Genomic DNA, 19,206 nt, shown 5'->3' with positions numbered 1-19,206 from the left:
GCTCAGAGCCTGGAGCCTGTTTCCGATTCTGTGTCTCCCTCTCTCTCTGCCCCTCCCCCGTTCATGCTCTGTCTCTCTCTGTCCCAAAAATTAATAAACGTTGAAAAAAACAATTTAAAAAAAAAAAAGCTGGAACAACAGTGGAATACTAAAACCGATTCCATTAATCAAAAGAAGACGGAAGCAGAGGGAAAAGAGAACAAAGAACATATGGGATAAATAGAGGGGGAAATTGCAAGATAATAGTTTCATACTTAATCATGTTGATAATTACATGAGGTATAAATGGTTTAAACCCTCCTCTTTAATTTGCAGATTGTTAGACATGATAAAAAGCCAAGAGTGAACTGGATGCTTTCTATATGCAACCCGCTTAAAATATAAAATCTGAGGGGCGCCTGGGTGGCGCAGTCGGTTAAGCGTCCGACTTCAACCAGGTCACGATCTCGCGGTCCGTGAGTTCGAGCCCCGCGTCGGGCTCTGGGCTGATGGCTCAGAGCCTGGAGCCTGTTTCCGATTCTGTGTCTCCCTCTCTCTCTGCCCCTCCCCTGTTCATGCTCTGTCTCTCTCTGTCTCAAAAATAAATAAACGTTGAAAAAAAAAATTAAAAAAAAATATATAAAATCTGAGATTAGAAGTGTGAGAATAAAACATTTACACCTGCAAACATTAACCGTAAGAGAGCTGGAGTGGATATATTATTATCAGACAAAGTAGACTCAGAGAAAATAATATTACCAGAAATGAAGAGGAACACTTCATAATGATAAGTCTACTCATCAGAAAGACATAAAAATCAAATGTCTATGGACTTGGACTCACAAAATAGCTTCAAAATACTTGAAGCAAAAGTGGCAAGTATTGAAAGGAGAAATTGACCAATCTAAAATTAAAGTTGCAGACCTCAGTCCTTCTGAATAAGTGATATAATAAAATCAATTTAAAAATCGATATAATAAACAGTAATGATACAAAACATATGAACAATATTACTAATGAGCCTGACCTAAAGGACATTTACAGAATACCCAACAACATAATGCACTTTTCTCTTTTCTCTTTTATTTTATTTATTTTATTTAGCTATAATTAATATACAGGGTTATATTAGTTTCAGGTGAACAATACATGTCCGATTCAACAATTCTGTACATTATTCAGTGTTCATCAAGATATGCATATTCTTTTTTTTAATTTTTTTAACGTTTATTCATTTTTTGATAGAGACAGAGTGTGAGTGGGGGAGGGGCAGAGAGAGAGGGAGACCCAGAATCCAAAGCAGGCTCCAGGCTCCGAGCTGTCAGCGCAGAGCCCGACGCGGGGCTTGAACTCACAGACCGCGAGATCATGACCTGAGCCGAAGTCGGATGCCCAACCGACTGAGCCACCCAGGCGCCCCAAGATATGCATATTCTTAATCCTCTTCACCTATTTCACCCGTCCCCCCTCCACCCACCTCCCCTCTGGTAACCATCAGTTTGTTCTCTGTAGTTAAGAGTCTGGGTTTTTTTGTTCTCTCTCGTTCTTTTTGCTTTGTTCACTTGTTTCATTTCTTAAATTCCACATGTGAGTGAAATCATATGGGATATGTCTTTCTCTGGCTGACTTATTTCACTAAGCATTATACCTTCTGCGTCCATCCATATTATTGCAAATGGCAAGATTTCATTCTTTTTTTTTTTTATGGCCGAATAATATTCTATTGTATGTATATATACCAGATCTTCTGTATCCATTCACCTATTAATGGACACTGGGATTGCTTCCATATCTTGGCTATTGTAAATAATACTACAGTAAACGTAAGGGTACGTGTATCTTTTTGAATTAGTGTTTTCATTTTCTTTGGATAAATGCCCAGTAGTGGAATTACTGGATCATGTGGTAATTTTATTTTCATATTTTTAAGGAACCACCATAACTGTTTTCCACAGTGGCTGCACCATGCACAAGGGTTCCTTTTTTTCTTCATATCCTCACCAACACTTGTTATTTCTTGTGTTTTTTAGTTTAGCCATTCTGACAGGTGTGAGATGATATCTCATTGTGGTTTTAATTTGCATTTCCCTGATGATTTGTGATGTCGAGCCTATTTTCATGTTAGTTAGCCATCTGTAGGTCTTTCTTTGAAAAAATGTCTATTCTTTTCGAGTGCACATAGAACATTTATTAAGACAGACCATGTAAATGTAAAGGATTGAAATCATGCAAAATATGTTTTCTGAATATAATGACATTAAATTAGAAATTAATAATGAAAACGTCTGGAATAATTCCATACATTAGGAAATTAGACAACACACATACTTTATAGGTCAAAAAAGAAATCACAGGGAAATCAGAAAATATTTTGAACAAAATGAAAATGAAACAGAACATATCAGAATACGTGGTACACAGCTAACGCAGTGCTTAGACAAAAATTTATAATTTAAATACTTACATTAGAAAAGAAGAAAGGTAGAGGGGCACCTGTCAGTTGAGAGTGGCTCAGTCAGTTAAGCACCCACCTCTTGATCTCAGCTCAGGTCTTGATCTCAGGGTCATGACTTTAAGCTCTGAGTTGGCCTCCACACTGGGCATGGAGCCTACTTTAAAAAAAAAAGAAAGAAAAAAAGAAAGGTGGAAAACCAATGGTATAAATTTCCATTGTAAGAAGTTAGAAAAAAAAGGATCAAATCAAATTCAAAGTAAGCACAAAGAATAAGAAAAATGAGAGAAGCCTTTGAAAGAAGAAATAGCCAAAAATAAACCTAATTAAGCCAAAAATTATTTTTTTCTTTCAAAAGATAGATAAAATTGATAAACCTTCAGCTAGATTAATTAAGAAAAAAAGAGACAAATGGTCGGGATCTGAAATAAATGAGATGACATCACTACACATCCTACAGACACTGAAAGGGTAAAATTAAATATTATTATTATTGGTGTCATGTCAATGTAATGCCAATATGTTTGACAACAGACAGGAAATAGAAAATTTCATGAAAGATACATGTTACTAAAAGTGACTCAGAAAGAACTGAAAAATCTGAATAGCTTCATCTGGCATTGCTGGTGAATTCTACCAAATACTTAAGAAAATAAAACATACTAACTTTACACAAACTCCTTCAGAAAATGAAAGAGAAGGGAAACCTTTCTAACTCACTTTAGGAGTATCACCCTGGCACCAAACACCAGACAAAGACATTGTGAGACTAATATCCCTTGTGAACAAAATGTTAGTAGATCTGTATATTTTACTGTAAAATAATATATAGCAAACATGTGGGGTTTATCCTAGGAGTGTTAGGTTTGTGTAACATTTGAAAATCAATTTGTATGATTTACCATAGTCACCTTATAAAGGAGAAACACCATGTAAGTATCTCAACAGATGACACTCAGTTGATAGAAAACAATGAATCATCACGTCTAACGGCAAACACTCTTATCAATCTCCTGAGTCTGGGGCTTCAGTTGAGAAGACCAGTAAGGCCATACTTCATGGTACTTTCCATGAGTTTGAGGTGCTTAGAGGAAAGTACCCACCTCAGTGTGTTTACCACACTTGACTTTAGGTCCTGGCGTTTGGTTGAGCATAGAGAGAAAGAGTTCACTGAGGATTTTGTTCCCAGTAGTTGTTACAAACAATAACTCATTTTAAGAGACTTTAAAAACAGGTCAATAGGAAGGTGTTCAGAAGGGAGAGAGAGGGGAACCTATGCTCTCCATTACAGTATTTTGAAATATGACAAAGAAGAAAACCTGAGGGGGAGGTGTGCAGATGGAGGGAGGCCCATAGACATTGCACTGTGCAGCACTTGTGGCCACAGGTGGCTGAGAGGTGAAGGGAAACAGTGACTTTTACCACTTTGAAGGAAGAAATTATTCATTTCTGTATACCTATCGGCACTAAAACAAATTGCACAAACTTGGGGGCTTAAAATAACACAAATTTGTTGTAGCTCTGGAGATCAGAAGTCTGGAGTGGGTCTCCATGAAAAATCAAAGCGTTAGCAGGCTGCACTCCTTCCGGAGAATCTAGGGGGAGAATCTGCTTCCTTGCCTTTTCTAGCTTCTGGAAGCCACCTCATTACTTGGCTCATGGCCCTTTCCCCGTTTCAAAACCAGCGATGGCCAGTCGAGTCTCTCGCTGCGTCTCCCTGACTGCTTTGTTGTCACATCTTCTTCTCTGGCCTCCCTCTCATTTATAAGGAACCTCGTGATTACACTGGGCTCCCCTGGATAATCCAGGATGATCTTCCGAGCCAGCGCAAGATCCTCGATTTAATCGCAAGTGAAAAATCCCTTCTGCCACGTGGGGGTAACATACTCCAGGTTTCAGGGACGAGGACGTGGACATCTTGGGGGGGGGGGCATTATTTATTCCACCTAGCACACGTTCAGTGGCAGTAGCATTAGACAAATTAAAAATACGAGAGACATGTAAAACTTTTGTGTGTGAAGGGCAGAGGGAGGTAGTTTGGAATATGATCCTATATGGTAGACCAAAACAGGGAGAGCGTGAAACCGAGTACCTGCTTTTCGTGGGGTCGAGGGGTGCGAAGACAAACGTCAGTGTGAACCATGGGGCCTCTGAGGGACTGGCAGGAAAGTGAACCTGGACAGAAGGCAAGGGAGATTTCCCAGGAGAGGTGGCGTGGTGCAGCCTCACGGTGGCAGGGTGCAGGGTGACAGTTCTGAAGGGCACATGGAGCCTTCGGGAGCGTCTTGAGGAAGGAGCAGGTGGCACCTGCGCCCGGCCTCAGACGCGCCTGCGCCGTGGTGCCGTGGTGGTGGGCGGGGCTGCTGCTTCCATCACAGGCCTGCGCTCCTCTCGCAGGTCTGCTGGGGGCCTCCTGGACAAGGACGTCTTCCGTGGGAAGGAGCTCGTGGACAGTCGCCCCTTGCAGGCTCTGGTGGCGGGGCTGAAGGCCTACAGTACGTGGGAGAACGTCAGCTGCCTGCAGGACTGCCGCGAGTGCACAGGAGGCATGGTGAGCCCCGCAGGTCCCCCCTGCTGCAGCGCGCTTGCCAGGCCAGCCCTGTGCGCCAGCGAGCGGAGCACCGGCTTCGGAGCCGGGCGGAAACCCAGAGTCCGGGTGACCCGGGGTGCATCACGCGTGTCCGCCCCCTACCCTGCTGCGAGGACTGGTGTGGACGGTAATTGTAAAATGCTGGCCGGACGGCCTGGCCCGTGGAGGCCCGCAGTCTATATATCGTTAAACTTGCGGTGGCCGTTGTGGACAGTATGGGAAAGGGCCAATGAGGGTCGGCTGATGAAAGCACCGCTCCAGTGTTTGAAATCCCCCTTGCGGAGGATACAGGAAATGGCCCCAGGACTGTCCAGCCCCGGGAAGAAGGCAGACGGGGATGTGCCGAGGCTTTGGAGACTGCTTAGCGTGTCCCCAGCCCTGGGCCTCAGCCTGGATTGTGCAGTGAGGGGCACGAGGTGTTGAGAAGTGTCAGTGAGTCTTTGGAGAGTTGAGGGGGACGTTGAGAACAGCTAGAATGTGTGCCCAATCCCCCCACAACCCTGAGAGCACAGGTGCCCGCAAGGTTCGGGGAAACAAATAGGAGATGGGGAGTCTCTGCAACCCTATGGGTGCTCAGAGCTGGGGAGAAGGGGGACCCACGGGAAGTGTGTGAAGGCATGGCAGGTGTGGTGTGGGGTTGTGGACCTGTGACACGGTGGCATGGCAGGGCTCGGGGCATCAGCTGCGGTGGCGCCTGGGGTTTATCCCCAGATGACAGCCCTGCATTGGCGACCCCCAGGGGCTGCGTTGCTTCCTCCACGTGCGGGAAGGATGCAGGTGCTGCTGGAGCCTCCAAAAGACACTTCCTGGAGGAAGGAGGGGACAGGGAGCCCCTGCCGGGTTTTTGGCCTGAGTTTAATCCTGAATCTGGCTGAATATTGGCCTACAGACGGCAGCTCTGAACTTGCAGGGGAAGGAAGAGGAAGAGTTTTGGCCTCAGTGAGAACGAAGGGCTCAAGAGCAAGTTAAGGACGTTGGTGGGAAACAAAAGGGAAAGGCTAAGTTTCCAGAAAGCCTGTCACCCTGCCTCTGTGTATCAGAGCTGGGGCCTCTGGAGGGGGAAGGAGCGAGGTGAGGAAGGGCTGGACCTTCACAATAGGCGGAGCCCCAGGGTTTGTCCCACACGAACCATGTGGATGGGAATGAGAGCCTCCTGCGTTCTCTCATCTGAGAGCCAGTGTAATCATTTCTCTTAAGGTAGCCAAGTAAAGATGTGCCCGTGATGCAGGGAGGCCTCAGTTAGGTAGGTGTGCACTCTGTCCATGATGGTGGTGGTGGTGACATTGGTGATGGTCATGCTTGCTTTGCTCCTGTGGGGCTGTTGTGTGGGAGTCCCCATGGAAAGAAAGAGAATGGAGAACAAAATAACAGCTGGCACTGGGGCACAGCTGGACCAGGAGCCGAGGTCCTCTGAGGCAGCTAGGTGCAGTGGCTCATTGTGACACTCCTTAGTGACCCGACAAGGTGGAAGCCTCCTGCCACATGGCTGGTTTCCACCTGTAGCTCCAGGGAGGTGGCAGTCTCTTTGAACAGGGATTGTGGGGTACAGCAAGAAAATTTAGGTTAGCAGGTGGGAGGTAAGACCGGAAGTGACCCCCTGCCACCTCAGGCAGAGGTAGCCCACACAGGGGAGGGTTAGGGCTCTGCCGGGAGTGTTGAGCAGATGCAGATATTGTGGCTTCCGACAGGTGACTCAACCCGAGGGTGTGCTCAAAACCACCTGTGGTCTTCTAGTCTTCCTCCCTTGGCTCATTCCCTTTGATGCATTTCGTAGACTGACATGCCCAGTGGCCTTCTGCCCCTGGGCCTTCATAACCTCCTGGATGACCTGAAGGACAGACAGAATGATGGACAGCTGGACTGATGGGCAGATGGACTGATGGCAAATAGGATGATGAACAGACAGATTCGTTGACTGAACTGTTGCCCTGTGTATTCATTATCTCTGATAATTTAGTTTCACTGGAATGTTACTAATTTGGCTCTTTGGGATTTAAGATTATGTATTTGCAAATGGGAAAGAGAAAGAGGCTATTATAATGTCTCCCAAGCATCGACACTTACGAAAGTGATCAGTTCTTCCTGTCTGCTTGGCTTTTCTGGGGACTGAGGGGAAGATTCAAGACCCAGCGGCCTCCAACGTTTGGTCTAGGAGAGAGTTCACCATCCCTGCACGGTTGCTCTTAAACCGTTGTGTGCAAACCTGTGGGTTCTGAAGTTCTTTCTCTCCACATTTAATATCCGTAGCACTTGGTGGTCTCCTTTAATAATATTATCACTGTGTGTCAGGAAACCATGAGAAAGTCTTAGGTTGGCTCTTTCTACAGGAGCCTCAGCAATTGTCGCTTTCTTTGGGTGATAGGTTGGATGTTGCAAGAGTGACATTTAGTTGCTAAAAGAACATTTTTAGCAATGAAGTAGACAAATGCAGAGCACGAGTGGAAGCATAGTCTGTCACTTTTTGTGCATAAAGCCTGACATAAATGACATTTCATACCATTTTTTCCCCACAATTAGATCAAGTGAACAATACTGATTGGAATTTTCATAATTCCTGTTCATGCAAGCACACCATTGCCTCAACAACTGCTGATTAGGAGTCATTGCTAAGTATTTCTAAGTTCTTTCTCTGTGTGTAGAGCAGTGTCGTAGGTACATGTTCCCTATCCTGAGGCCCAGATAATGTGAGGGGGGACACTGTATGCTGTGCATGGAATTGGGTGACCCTACGATTCTGTCAAATGAGCATTTGGGGGCTCCCGCTCTGACCAGGTTGAAGTTCCATGTGGCATGTATACCCTCCTGGCTGAAACAGTTAGAAGGTGGATGATATATGTGAACTACACAGTTTTCAAGACACTGGACATCAGGCAGTGAGGGACAGTGATCTCTGACAGCGAGGAAATGCGCCAGGTGAGCCCTACATTTGCCCCAATTTTACTGCCTTGAGAGAGTTTCCACACCATCCCTTAGGTGGGGCCGCCGAGGCAAAGCGCAGCGAACTCCCCGATTTGAAGATGCTGAGATTCCAGGGAAACCAAAGCATCTGGAATTCACAGAATAGGGTAGGGGACAGAAGAGAACTGGTCGGTCAGAGAGAGAATTCAGGCGTCTGCAGGGGTCCCCCTTGACCATTCAGCTGAGCACTGATTATTGCATGTGTGTGAGGGAAAGAATCATGTGGAAGGAACGGAGGGAGAGGCATCAGGTCCTCACATGGGACTGAGAATAGTGCCTTTTCCCACAGACCAGTCTGGAATACCTTAAGGCTCAGCCTAAGAAAAAAAGAAATGTTATGTATAAAAGAACAAAGATAAAGGTTGATAGATTTCTCACCGGAAAAAAAATTACAAGCAAGAAGATAGTGGACCACCATTTTATTTATTTATTTTTTAATTTTTTTTAATGTTTATTTATTTTTGAGACAGGGAGAGACAGAGCATGAACGGGGGAGGGTCAGAGAGAGAGGGAGACCCAGAATCGGAAACAGGCTCCAGGCTCTGAGCTGTCAGCCCAGAGCCCGACGTGGGGCTCGAACTCACGGACCGCGAGATCATGCCCTGGCTGAAGTCGGACGCCCAACCGACTGAGCCACCCAGCCGCCCCTGGACCACCATTTTAAAAAGTACTAAAGGAAAAAAAAAAAAAAAGATAAAGTTCTATACTCAGCGAAATTATATTTCAAAAAAAAAAGTTATAATAAAGACATATTCAGACTTGGTAAAGTTGAAAGGATTCATCACCAGGGGACTTTCACTATAAGAAATATTAGAGGAAGTTCTTCACACCGAGGGAAATGATATAAGATAGAAACGTAGATCTGCACAAAGCAATGAAAAGTGCCAAAAAGGGGCGCCTGGGTGGCGCAGTCGGTTAAGCGTCCGACTTCAGCCAGGTCACGATCTCGCGGTCCGTGAGTTCGAGCCCCGCGTCGGGCTCTGGGCTGATGGCTCAGAGCCCAGAGCCTGTTTCTGATTCTGTGTCTCCCTCTCTCTCTGCCCCTCCCCCGTTCATGCTCTGTCTCTCTCTGTCCCAAAAATAAATAAACGTTGAAAAAAAAAATAATAAAAATAAATAAATAAATAAATAAAAGGGGGACGGCGTTTCCTTCATAGAATTTAAAAAAAAAAAGAAAAGAAAAGAAAAGTGCCAAAAATGGTAACTTTCTGGGCCAATGTAGAAGATTTGTCCTAGTGTTTAAATCTCTTTAAAAGGTAATGGACTCTCTCAACAAAAAATAATAATCATGTAGAGTGAGGTTTACAACATAGGAAAAAGTAAAATGTGTGACAATAATCACATAAAGGCCGGAAGGGAGAAAAGGCAGTATACTATTGTGAGGTTTTCATGCTATACCTGATGTGGTATCAGGAGGAAGGAGACTGACCGTGGGAAGTTGAAGATTTATACTATAAACCCTAAAGCCGCCACTAAAATAATGAAGAGTTATAGCTAATTGACCAACAAAGGAGTTAAAATGGAATCCAGCAATCCTAAATCAATCCAAAAGAAGGCAGGAAAAGAAGTAGCAGAGAATGAAGAGATTGTTCAAATAGAAAACAAACAGCCATATGGTAGATGTAAGCCAAACCATGTTCAAAAACGCTTTAAATGCAAATACCCCAATTAAAAGGCAGAGCTTGCCAGATTGGATAGAAAAGCAAGACCAAACTATATGCCTCCAAGAAACACACTTCGAATTTAAAGACACAAAGAGGTTAAAAGTAAAAAAGGTGGAAAAAGAGATGCCATGCACACACTCCTCAAAGGAGAGCTGGAGTGACTTAATATCAGAGAAAATGGATTTCAGAGCCAAGAACACTGCCATGGCCATTTCATCATGACAGAGGGGCCAATTCCAGAGGATGTAATAACCCTAAACCCAATAACGACCTTTGCAGGCGGCTACTTTGCTTATCCCCACTTTGCAGATGAGGAAATGGGGGCTCAGAGCAGTTGGACTTGCCCGTGCTCCCACAGGCTGCCGGGGGAGTTGAAGCCTGATTCGTCTGACCCCCGAGCCCATGTTGCTGTGGTGAATGAAGCAATGCCCTGAGCAGGAGTGGGAAATCACACTGAGCTGCCTGGGAGACTCGCCAAGGAGGTGAAGTTCACCTTCTCTGTGTGGAGTGAACAAATACCACGGAGTGAATGAGACACCCATTGCACACAGGTCCTACTTCAGTTTAACAGAATGTTACAAAGCCCACCCTTACCGAAGATGAGGTCTGAGCTCCATGGGGCTCAGTGCCTCTGGTACTCCAGACCTGCCCTTCCAACTGATTCTTCATGCTGGTGAACGGCAGCCTCTTCCCATGTCAGACACAGCACATGCAGGGGCCCAGGATCCAGGGGCTGTGGGGTCTCTTTACTTTGTATTTGTTTTAGTTAACAGTCATTAAGCACTTTCTATATATGTAGGCACCTTTATAACTGCTTTCCATGTCGTAACTTAGCTAACTCTCAAATTAGATGAGTACTATTATCAGACTAACTTTCCACAGGAGAAAACTGAGGCCAGATAGGGATGAAACAACTGGCCCACGGTTAAGCAGCTAAAATGTGGCAGAGTTAGCCTTTAAAGCCAGAGAGTCTATCTCCAGAGGCCATGCTCGAAACCACTGTGCCATATGCAAACCAGATGTGCCCCATGCTCCAGAAGATAGCTGGGCTCACGTTAATGGGATGAGCACAGTTTGAATCGAGCATGCCACTTCGCAGCTATGTGACCTTGGACAGGTCTCTCCCCTTCCTGAGCCTATAGACGACTCTTGCTGAACTGCCCAGAAGTTAGCATTAAACCGGATCCTCCCATCATGGGGGAGGTTGGTTGGCAGGACCAGACCCTCTTCCTATCAGACCCTCTGAGGTGACTCTCTGCTCTTGCCCCCTGTTACAGGGCTGGGGGAGGTGAGGCGGGATGTGGTTAAATTACTCACCCCAAACCTCTTTGGTAAGTCAGGGAGGGGCTGGAACAGGAGCTGGGAAAGCAAAGCCCACTCCTGGCGTGCAGCCGGGCACCATTCCCAACGGCCAGGGCTTTGTGCTCACACGTGTTCTGCATTTTGGCTTTTAATCTCCATATGTAAGTGGAGAATCCAACTGGCCTCATTTGGACACGATGAAAACCCTTCACCTGCCCATGTGGGAACACCGAGAATCAAATTCTGTGGGCTCTGGTTAGTCACATGACTCAGGCCTCAGCTGCTTCTCTTTGCTTCCACCTTCTTTCTTTAAGGATTGACAGGGTCAACCAAGTTCTTAGGACTGTTGCTATTCGACTATCCTTACACATTGTCTCTTTTCTCCATATCCAAGCAAACTCAGATTGAATTTCCTACCGTTGTCTGAGAGAGGAATAGCGAAGCAGAACCCTGGGTTGCAGAACCTTTTTAGGAGGCTGCATCATGAAGAGGGGCAGTATGAGAGGTGGTGAGGGGAGCACTCATCACAGAAGGGGTAGGAGCTTTTGGTCAGGGCTCTGTGACCTTGGATCTTACCACTTGGAGCCTCAGTTTCTTCACCTCTTGAAGCCTAGCACCTGATAGGCACTCAGGAAATACTAGAATCTCCTCTGCTTTTTTTTCCTGGATGTGAATCCCAGCTCTCTCACCGTCCCCCCACCATGACCCATTAGACACATGTGGGAACTGCCTGGCTAGGGCTCCTCAGAGTGCAGCCTTGGAGAGTAGAAGCACATCACATTCTCAGCAGATCTGATTCCAAATCATCAGGGTCTGAAAAAGCAGGTGTGGGGCCTAGAAACTGCATAGTTCCTGCTGTTTCTTCCACTGGAGTAGAACTTAACAGGAGCCCTGGCTGTTGACCTTGGCCCTACACAGCCACATTCTTCACAGGGACCTGCTACAATGTCCTTTGGCCCTTGATTGTTACCTGTACCTGGATGCCCCTGACCAGGGGCTGTGCTGTCTGTGTGGTCCCCTTGATATCAACAGTGGAAGATGCCACCCCCTCCATCAGGGCCCCTTTGTGAGAGCCTTCCCATCTCAGCCCCTGGCTGCTCCATTTCTCCTCAGTGTGTTTCAGAATCCCGCATGAAAGAGCAGAACTGGCTGAAGCAGAATAAAGAAATATCTGTACAAAATTGGAACAGGGGAAAGTCTCAGAAGATCTATGACCCAGCGTGATGCTAAGGTTATCAACAGACATGCATTGACCATTCCTTTCATGTTAGACACAGAGCTGCTGTTTGCTGTTTGGAGATGTCATCCAGCTGGGCAATGACTGAATCGTTATATTTTAAAGATTGCATAAGAGAACACTAAAACAATTACAAGTGTTTGTAAATTAAAAAAAAAAAAAAAGTGATGTGATGTGGAGCCCCTCGGTTATTTAGTAGACTTAATCCCAAGACTAATTCCTCAGGGAGATTCAACACCACCTCATTTATCTGGCATTGACCATTTCTTGGAACAGAGCCAAGGCCTGAAATAAGCAAAACAGAACTCTGGGAATCCCAAAGAGAGGACATGAAGTCCATGTGCTGAAGCTCAAGCCCTTACTCGTTCCCGAAGGAGCCTGGCCAGCTTCTCTGGAGCCTGGTCATGCTTGTTGACTCTCGCACATGGTTCCTGATTTCCTGGGGGTGCTGCAGAGTAGTAAGGAGAGAGGGTATCTGAATGCAAGCAGCTAAGAGTGCTGCTGACCAAAGAAGAGCCAGAAGAGCTAGAAAAACCAGACTCAAAAATACAAGAGTGGAGTAGGCCCACTTTAGGCCCAAGGAGGAATTGGAACTCTTGTGGAATATGAAGTCCTTCAGGCAGAGTGGGCTCTGTGCAGGCAGGCAGGCTGGTGCAAGGAACATAGCTGTTTGAGGGTCCCCTCTCTGTCCTCGATGCGACAGATTTACTATTCCCTGGAACAAAATAGATGGTGTTCTTTAACTGCTCAGCTTTTCATAGTAATCCCCTGGACGTGTATTGTTCAAAACAGATAAGTAGGTCAGCCTGACTTGGATCTAATATGGCAGAGACCATTTTACTCCCCATCCAATATCTTAAGAAGAAACAGAGCCAAGAAAAGTCCTGGCTGGTGCCTGGGCCACGTGACACTAGCAATGCTTGTGGAGGATTCTAGGCATGGAGGTCATGGGTCCAGCTGGCTAGGATTGCATGCGTGGGCAGGGTAGGGGTGAGTTGGGCTTCACCCTAGTGCCAAGTGACTGGGTAACAGAGTGAAAGGGGTTCATGCATGGCCCTCACTCAGAAATGGTGCAAGGATCTGGCAGACCTCCTGAGGAGGGACTGGCTAGGATCCAAATGCTGATCGCAGTAGAAGGGCCCTCTCTGTGCTACTACGACAGCTTCTTCTGTCACACTCTTTGCTCAGCCCCAACCCAATTTTCTAGAACACCGGTAGGTCTCTGATCGACTTAGTCCCTTTACATTTCATTGACCAGAGAATCCTTTCTCTGGACAGAGTTAGGGCCTTGAAGAAGAATCTCAACATTTTGGGCCTCTGGATTAAAATCCTAGGTTTCTCCTCATTTCTGCTCTCACTTTCTGGTCATTATGCAGACAACAACCTGTTTGATTGCAGGGATTTAGAAAGACAGCACAATAAAAATGCTTTATGATGATAAATTGTTTCTCAACTTTGAAAGACCCTTGCTCCAAGATTAGAGGAATGAGTTCTTTTTTGTTGTTGTTGTTTTTCAGAAAAGTTTTCTGTTTTTGACTCCCTAACATCCTCTGGGTCCCTGCTAGGTAAGGTGCCGGAGCCTGTATACATGTCGCCACCTTTAATCCTCCAACAGTCCTATGAGCAAGAATTATTATCCTTATGGTTCTCCCATGGATTGAAGAACTAAGACCAGAGGTGAGATGCTATTGCTCCAGATCTAGTAGAAGATGGAGGCGGGTTCTGATTCAGGTCTCCCAAATCCAAGGCTCTCATTCCTAATTCAGGACCTTGGGAGGATAATAACTTTGTTTCTGGTGCCTGGGTGCCATTTTAATCAATGTTCTATGCTTAACCTTCATTTAACATAACCCACTATTTTAAAAACCTCTGTGTTTTGCTGTCAACCTGTGGTCATTGGAAAAAATAATCTCCCAGTGAGAAAATCCACATGTCATATCTGTGAGTGTCTTATGTTAGTAGGTCTTATCTTGTCAGGTAAATTAGAGTGGGAGAGTAGCAGGCAGTAAAACTGACCCTCATCATTGATAAAGAAAAGAGAGATTACTAAAATGACCCAAAGACAATCCATTTTATTGGCAACATTCCTTTGAAGAGCTCAGCCCAAACTTCTTAAGGGCATAAAGAAGGCGATTATAAATTTTGTATGAAATGGATAGCATTCAGACATATGAGAGGATAATGGATAAAGCTGGCGTCCATCCTAGGCCCATTTGCCAAATTTTGAATCTACTGTATTCTTATTTTAGCCTCCCTTGAGATGGTTCATAACTCGCCACAAGGATTCACTCATCACATCAAGAAAATAAAGGGCTGGGGAATGAAGTTTCACAAGTTGACTTCTGAATTTGTAATCATCTTAGTTAAAATTCTTTTGGATGCAAGTTAGGGAGACTCATTACAGACTTGCTCAATCAGGAAAGGAGAATACAGTTAGAGAGAGAGAAAGAGAGAGAGAGAGAGAGTGAGAACGAGAGTGTGAGACAGAGATGTGTTCTGGAATCCAGGTCTCCCAAGGACCAGGGACTGGGAAGGGGGTCTGGAGTGGAGGCAGCTCTGCTCTTGGTCTCTCATTCTCTCATGCCCATATTCTCAGCCTTTGCTGAGTGTCTGCTCATTCTCCTTGTTCCTCTGCATTTGTGACTCATCTTTGGCCATGAAGTTTATAGCATCTCCATTCCAGCTGTACTCCAAGATGGTGTCTCAAAGATCTAGCACTGAATTCCTGGCTCAATTTGAGTTGCAGTACTTCCCAACCCAGTTGCTTTTGGTTAGAGAATGGGGCCACATATTATGAACATGCCTACTGATGCTTTGATTGTATGGGTGGTGAGACAGCTCTCAGAGAATAGCTGAGCACAAATCTATTAAAGTATATATGATAGCTTTTAAGAGACTTTCTCACTAATCCTTTCAGGCTGGTGTACAGATATGGAGCTCAACTTTGTATGTTGATCTTATATCCAGCAACCTTGTTGTACTGTCACAATAATTGTAATAGTAATAATCTGTTTGTAGTTTTTTTTTGCATTTCCTATGTACATAATCATATCATCAGTGGAAAACGATAGCTTGTTTCTTCCTTTACAATTATTTACATTTATTTTTTTGTCATATTATTAAAGTGGCAAGGACCTCCTGTGCAATGGTTAAAACAAGTGATTGATAACAGGCACATGAATTTTATTCTTGACTTTAAAAGGCATGTGTTTACTATTTCCCCATTAAGGATGTTATTTGATGTGGGTATGTTACAAATATTCTTTTTCCCCCAGTTTCATTGAGAAATAATTGACATATATCACTGTATAAGTTTAAGGCATACAGCATGATAGTTCAATTTGTGTACATTATGAAATGATTACCATAGTAGGTTCAGCTAACATTCATCTTCTCATATAGATGAAATAAAAAGTAAAGAAAGAAGAAAATAATACAGGGAAAGAAATTTCTCCTTGTGATGAGAACTCAAGATTTTACACTCTTAATTACGTTCTTTCCTATATATCAAATAACAGCGTTAGCTATAGTCATCATGTTTTATATCACATCCCTAGTACTAATTTATTTTATAACTGGAAGTTTGAACCTTTGACAACCTTTCTCCAGGAATTCCTCCTTCCTCCCTGCCTCTGCTAACCACAAGCTTTGCCTCTTTTTCTGTGTTTTTTTTTTAATTTTTTTTAACATTTATTTATTTTTGAGACAGAGAGACAGAGCATGAATGGGGGAGGGGCAGGGAGAGAGAGGGAGACACAGAATCCGAAACAGGCTCCAGGCTCTGAGCCATCAGCCCAGAGCCTGACGCGGGGCTCGAACTCACAGACCGCGAGATCGTGACCTGAGCTGAAGTCGGGTCAACCGACTGAGCCACCCAGGTGCCCCAGGTTTTTTTTTTTTTTTAAATATTCCACATATCAATGAGATCACACAGTATTAGTCTTTGTCTGACTTATTTCACTTAGCATAATGCCTTCAGGGTCCATTCATGTTGCTGCAAATGGTAGGGTTTCCTTGTTTTTTTTTATGGCTGAATAATATTCCTCTGTGTGTGTGTGTGTGTGTGTGTGTGTGTGTGTGTGTGTATGTCTGTAGTGTGTGTGTACCACAGCTTCTTTATCCATTCATCCATCCACTGATGCTTATCTTGTTTTCTTACCTTGACTATAATGTAAATGGAAAGCAGCAGTAAATAATGCTACACACCTGAGGATGCAGATATCTTTTTGAGTTAGTGTTTTCATTGCCTTTGAGGATATTCCCAGAAGTGGAATTGGTAGTTTTATTTTTAATTTTTTGAGGATCTTCCATACTGTTTTCCACAGATAATCCGACCATCAGGGCACAGGGCCCCCTTTTCTCTCCATTCACACCAGCGTTTGTTGTTTCTTTTTGATGACGGCCATTTTAACTGGCATGAGGTGATATTTCACTGTAATTTCAACTCACATTTCTCTAATGACTAGTGATGTTGAGCATCTTTTCATGTACTTGTTGGTCTTTTTATATCTTCATTGGTGAAATGTCTATTCGAGTCTTTTGCCCATTTTTGATTGGATTATTTATTGTTTTGGGTTGGGGTGTTTTGCTGTTGAGTTATACATGAGTTCTTTATGTTTTATATGTCAGATATTAGCCCCTTATCAGATACATGGTTTGCAAATATTTTTTCCCATTCCATAAGTTGTCTTTTCATTTGTTAATGTTTTTTTCATGGTACAGAATCTTTTTAGTTTGATGTAGTCTCACTTATTTATTTTTTATTTTGTTGCTTGTGCTTTGGTATCATATCCAAAAATACATTACCAAAACCCATGTCGAGGAGCTTTGTTCCTATATTTTCTTCTAGAAGTATCATGGTCTCTGGTCTTACATTTAAGTCTTTAATCTATTTTCAGTTAATTTCTTACAGAATGGTGGGTCAGTTTCATTCTTTACATGTGAATATCCAATTATCCCAGCACCATTTATTGGAAAGACTGTCTTTTCTCCATTAAGTATTCTTTGCTCCCTTGTCAGATATTAGTTGACTGTATATGTTTGGGTTAATTTCTGGGCTCTCAGTTCTGTTCCATTGATCTATATGTATGTTTTTATGTCAGAACCATACTATTTTGATGAATGTAATGTTATAGTATAGCTTGAAATCAAGAAGTGTGATACCTCATGCTTTGTCCTTCTTCCTTGGGGTTTCTTTGGCTATTTGGGGTCTTTTGTTGTTCTATATAAAAAGAGTGTTTTTTCTACTTTTGTAAAAAATACCATTGGAAGCTTAGTAGTGATTGCACTGAATCTATAGATGGCTTTTGGTAGTATTGACATTTTAACAATATTAATTCTTCCAATCCATGAACATGGGATGTTATTTTATTTATATATGTCTTCTTTGATTTCTTGCATTAATGTCTTATAATTTTCAGCATAGAGACCTTTTACCCCCTTAGTTAAATTTATTCCTAAGTATTTTATTGTTTTTGATGCTGTTGTAAATGTGACTGATTTTTTATTGCTTTTTTAGAAATTTGGTTATTAGTATTTTACTTCTTTCTTTTCAATTTTGATACTTTTTATTTCTTTTTCTTGCCTGATTGCTCTATCTAGGACTTCCAGTACTATGTTGAGTAGGAGTGATGAGAGTAGGCACCTTTGTCTTGTTCCTGGTATTAGAAAAAATGCTTTCATCCTTTCATCATATGTTGAGTATGATGTTAGCTGTGGGCTTGTCATATATGGCCTTTGTTATGTTAAGATATGTTTCTTCTATGCCTAATTTGTTAAGAGTTTTATCATGGGGGCACCTGGGTGGCTCAATCGGTTAAGCGTCCAACTCTTGGTTTTGGCTCAGGTCGTGATCTTACAGTCATGAGATCAAGCCCTGCGTTGAGCCCCATGTTGAGCTCCACGTCAAGCTCTGTGCTGAGTGTGGAGCCTGCTTAGGATTCTCTCTCACCCTCTGTCTCTACTCCTACCCTGCTTGTACTCTCTCTATCTCAAAATAAATAAACATCTAAAAAAAGAGTTTATCATGAATGAATGCCCTTTTGTCAAGCGATTTTTCTGCATCTATGAGATAATCATATGATTCTTTTCTTTATTCTATTAATGTGATGTATTACTCTGATTGATTTGCATATGTTGAACCATCCTTGCATCCTAGGGATAAATCCCACTTGATCATGGTGAGTGATTCTTCTCATGTGCTGCTGAATTCAGGTTGCTTCTATTTTATTGAGAATTTTTATACCATATTCATCAAGATATTAGTCTACAGTCTTCTTTGCTAGTAGTGTGCTTTTTCTAGTTTTGGTATCAGGATAATACAGGCCTCATAAAATGAGTTTGGGAGAGTTCCCTCCTCTTTGATATGTTTGGAAGAATTTAAAAAGGATTGGTGTTAATTCTCCAAATCTTTCATAAAATTGATCAGTGAAACCATCTGTTCCAAGGTTATTCTTTATTGGGAGATTTTTGATTACTGATTTAGTCTCCTTACTAGTAACTGATCTATTCAGATTTTCTATTTCTTCCTGATTCAGTCTTGGTAACTTGTATGTTTCTAAGAATTTTTCCATTTCTTCTATATGTCCAGTTTGTTGGCATATAGGTGTTTATAGTTGCAAATATTCTTTGTTATGTCAAGGAAGGTCTGTTTTATCTTTAGTTGTGAGGAGGCTTTTGTGTGCTTATGTTTATTTTTCTACTGGTTTTAAAATTATGAATAGATTTGACTCTTAGGGAATTATGTGCATTTATTTTATTGAGATAATTGTACCTTTTCCTCCTTTTAGTCTGTTAATGTAGTGAACTTATATTAGATTTTCTTAAAAAAATTTTTTTTAATGTTTATTTATTTTTGACAGAGAGAGAGAGAGAGAGACAGAGCATGAGCGGGGGAGGGGCAGAGAGAGAGAGGCACAGAATCCGAAGCAGGCTCCAAGCTCTGAGCTGTCAGCACAGAGCCCAACGCAGGGCTTGAACTCACAGACTGCGAGATCATGACCTGAGCCGAAGTTGGACGCTCAAC

At 43.3% G+C, this 19,206-nt stretch overlaps 1 protein-coding gene across 1 annotated transcript in view; it reads left to right on the top strand.

Annotated features, from left to right (window-relative positions):
* Nucleotides 1–19,206, top strand: part of ACOXL (acyl-CoA oxidase like) — a 341,271-nt gene that overhangs the window by 165,716 nt on the left and 156,349 nt on the right. The window contains exon 12 of the mRNA XM_045446915.1: nt 4,829–4,982. Coding sequence (XP_045302871.1) covers nt 4,829–4,982 — 154 coding nt within the window. The remainder of the gene's footprint in view (nt 1–4,828; nt 4,983–19,206) is intronic.

Source organism: Leopardus geoffroyi, chromosome A3 (genome assembly GCF_018350155.1).
Source record: "Leopardus geoffroyi isolate Oge1 chromosome A3, O.geoffroyi_Oge1_pat1.0, whole genome shotgun sequence".
NCBI classification, from domain to species: Eukaryota; Metazoa; Chordata; class Mammalia; order Carnivora; family Felidae; genus Leopardus; species Leopardus geoffroyi.
This window is presented reverse-complemented; position numbering and strand designations above follow the sequence as displayed.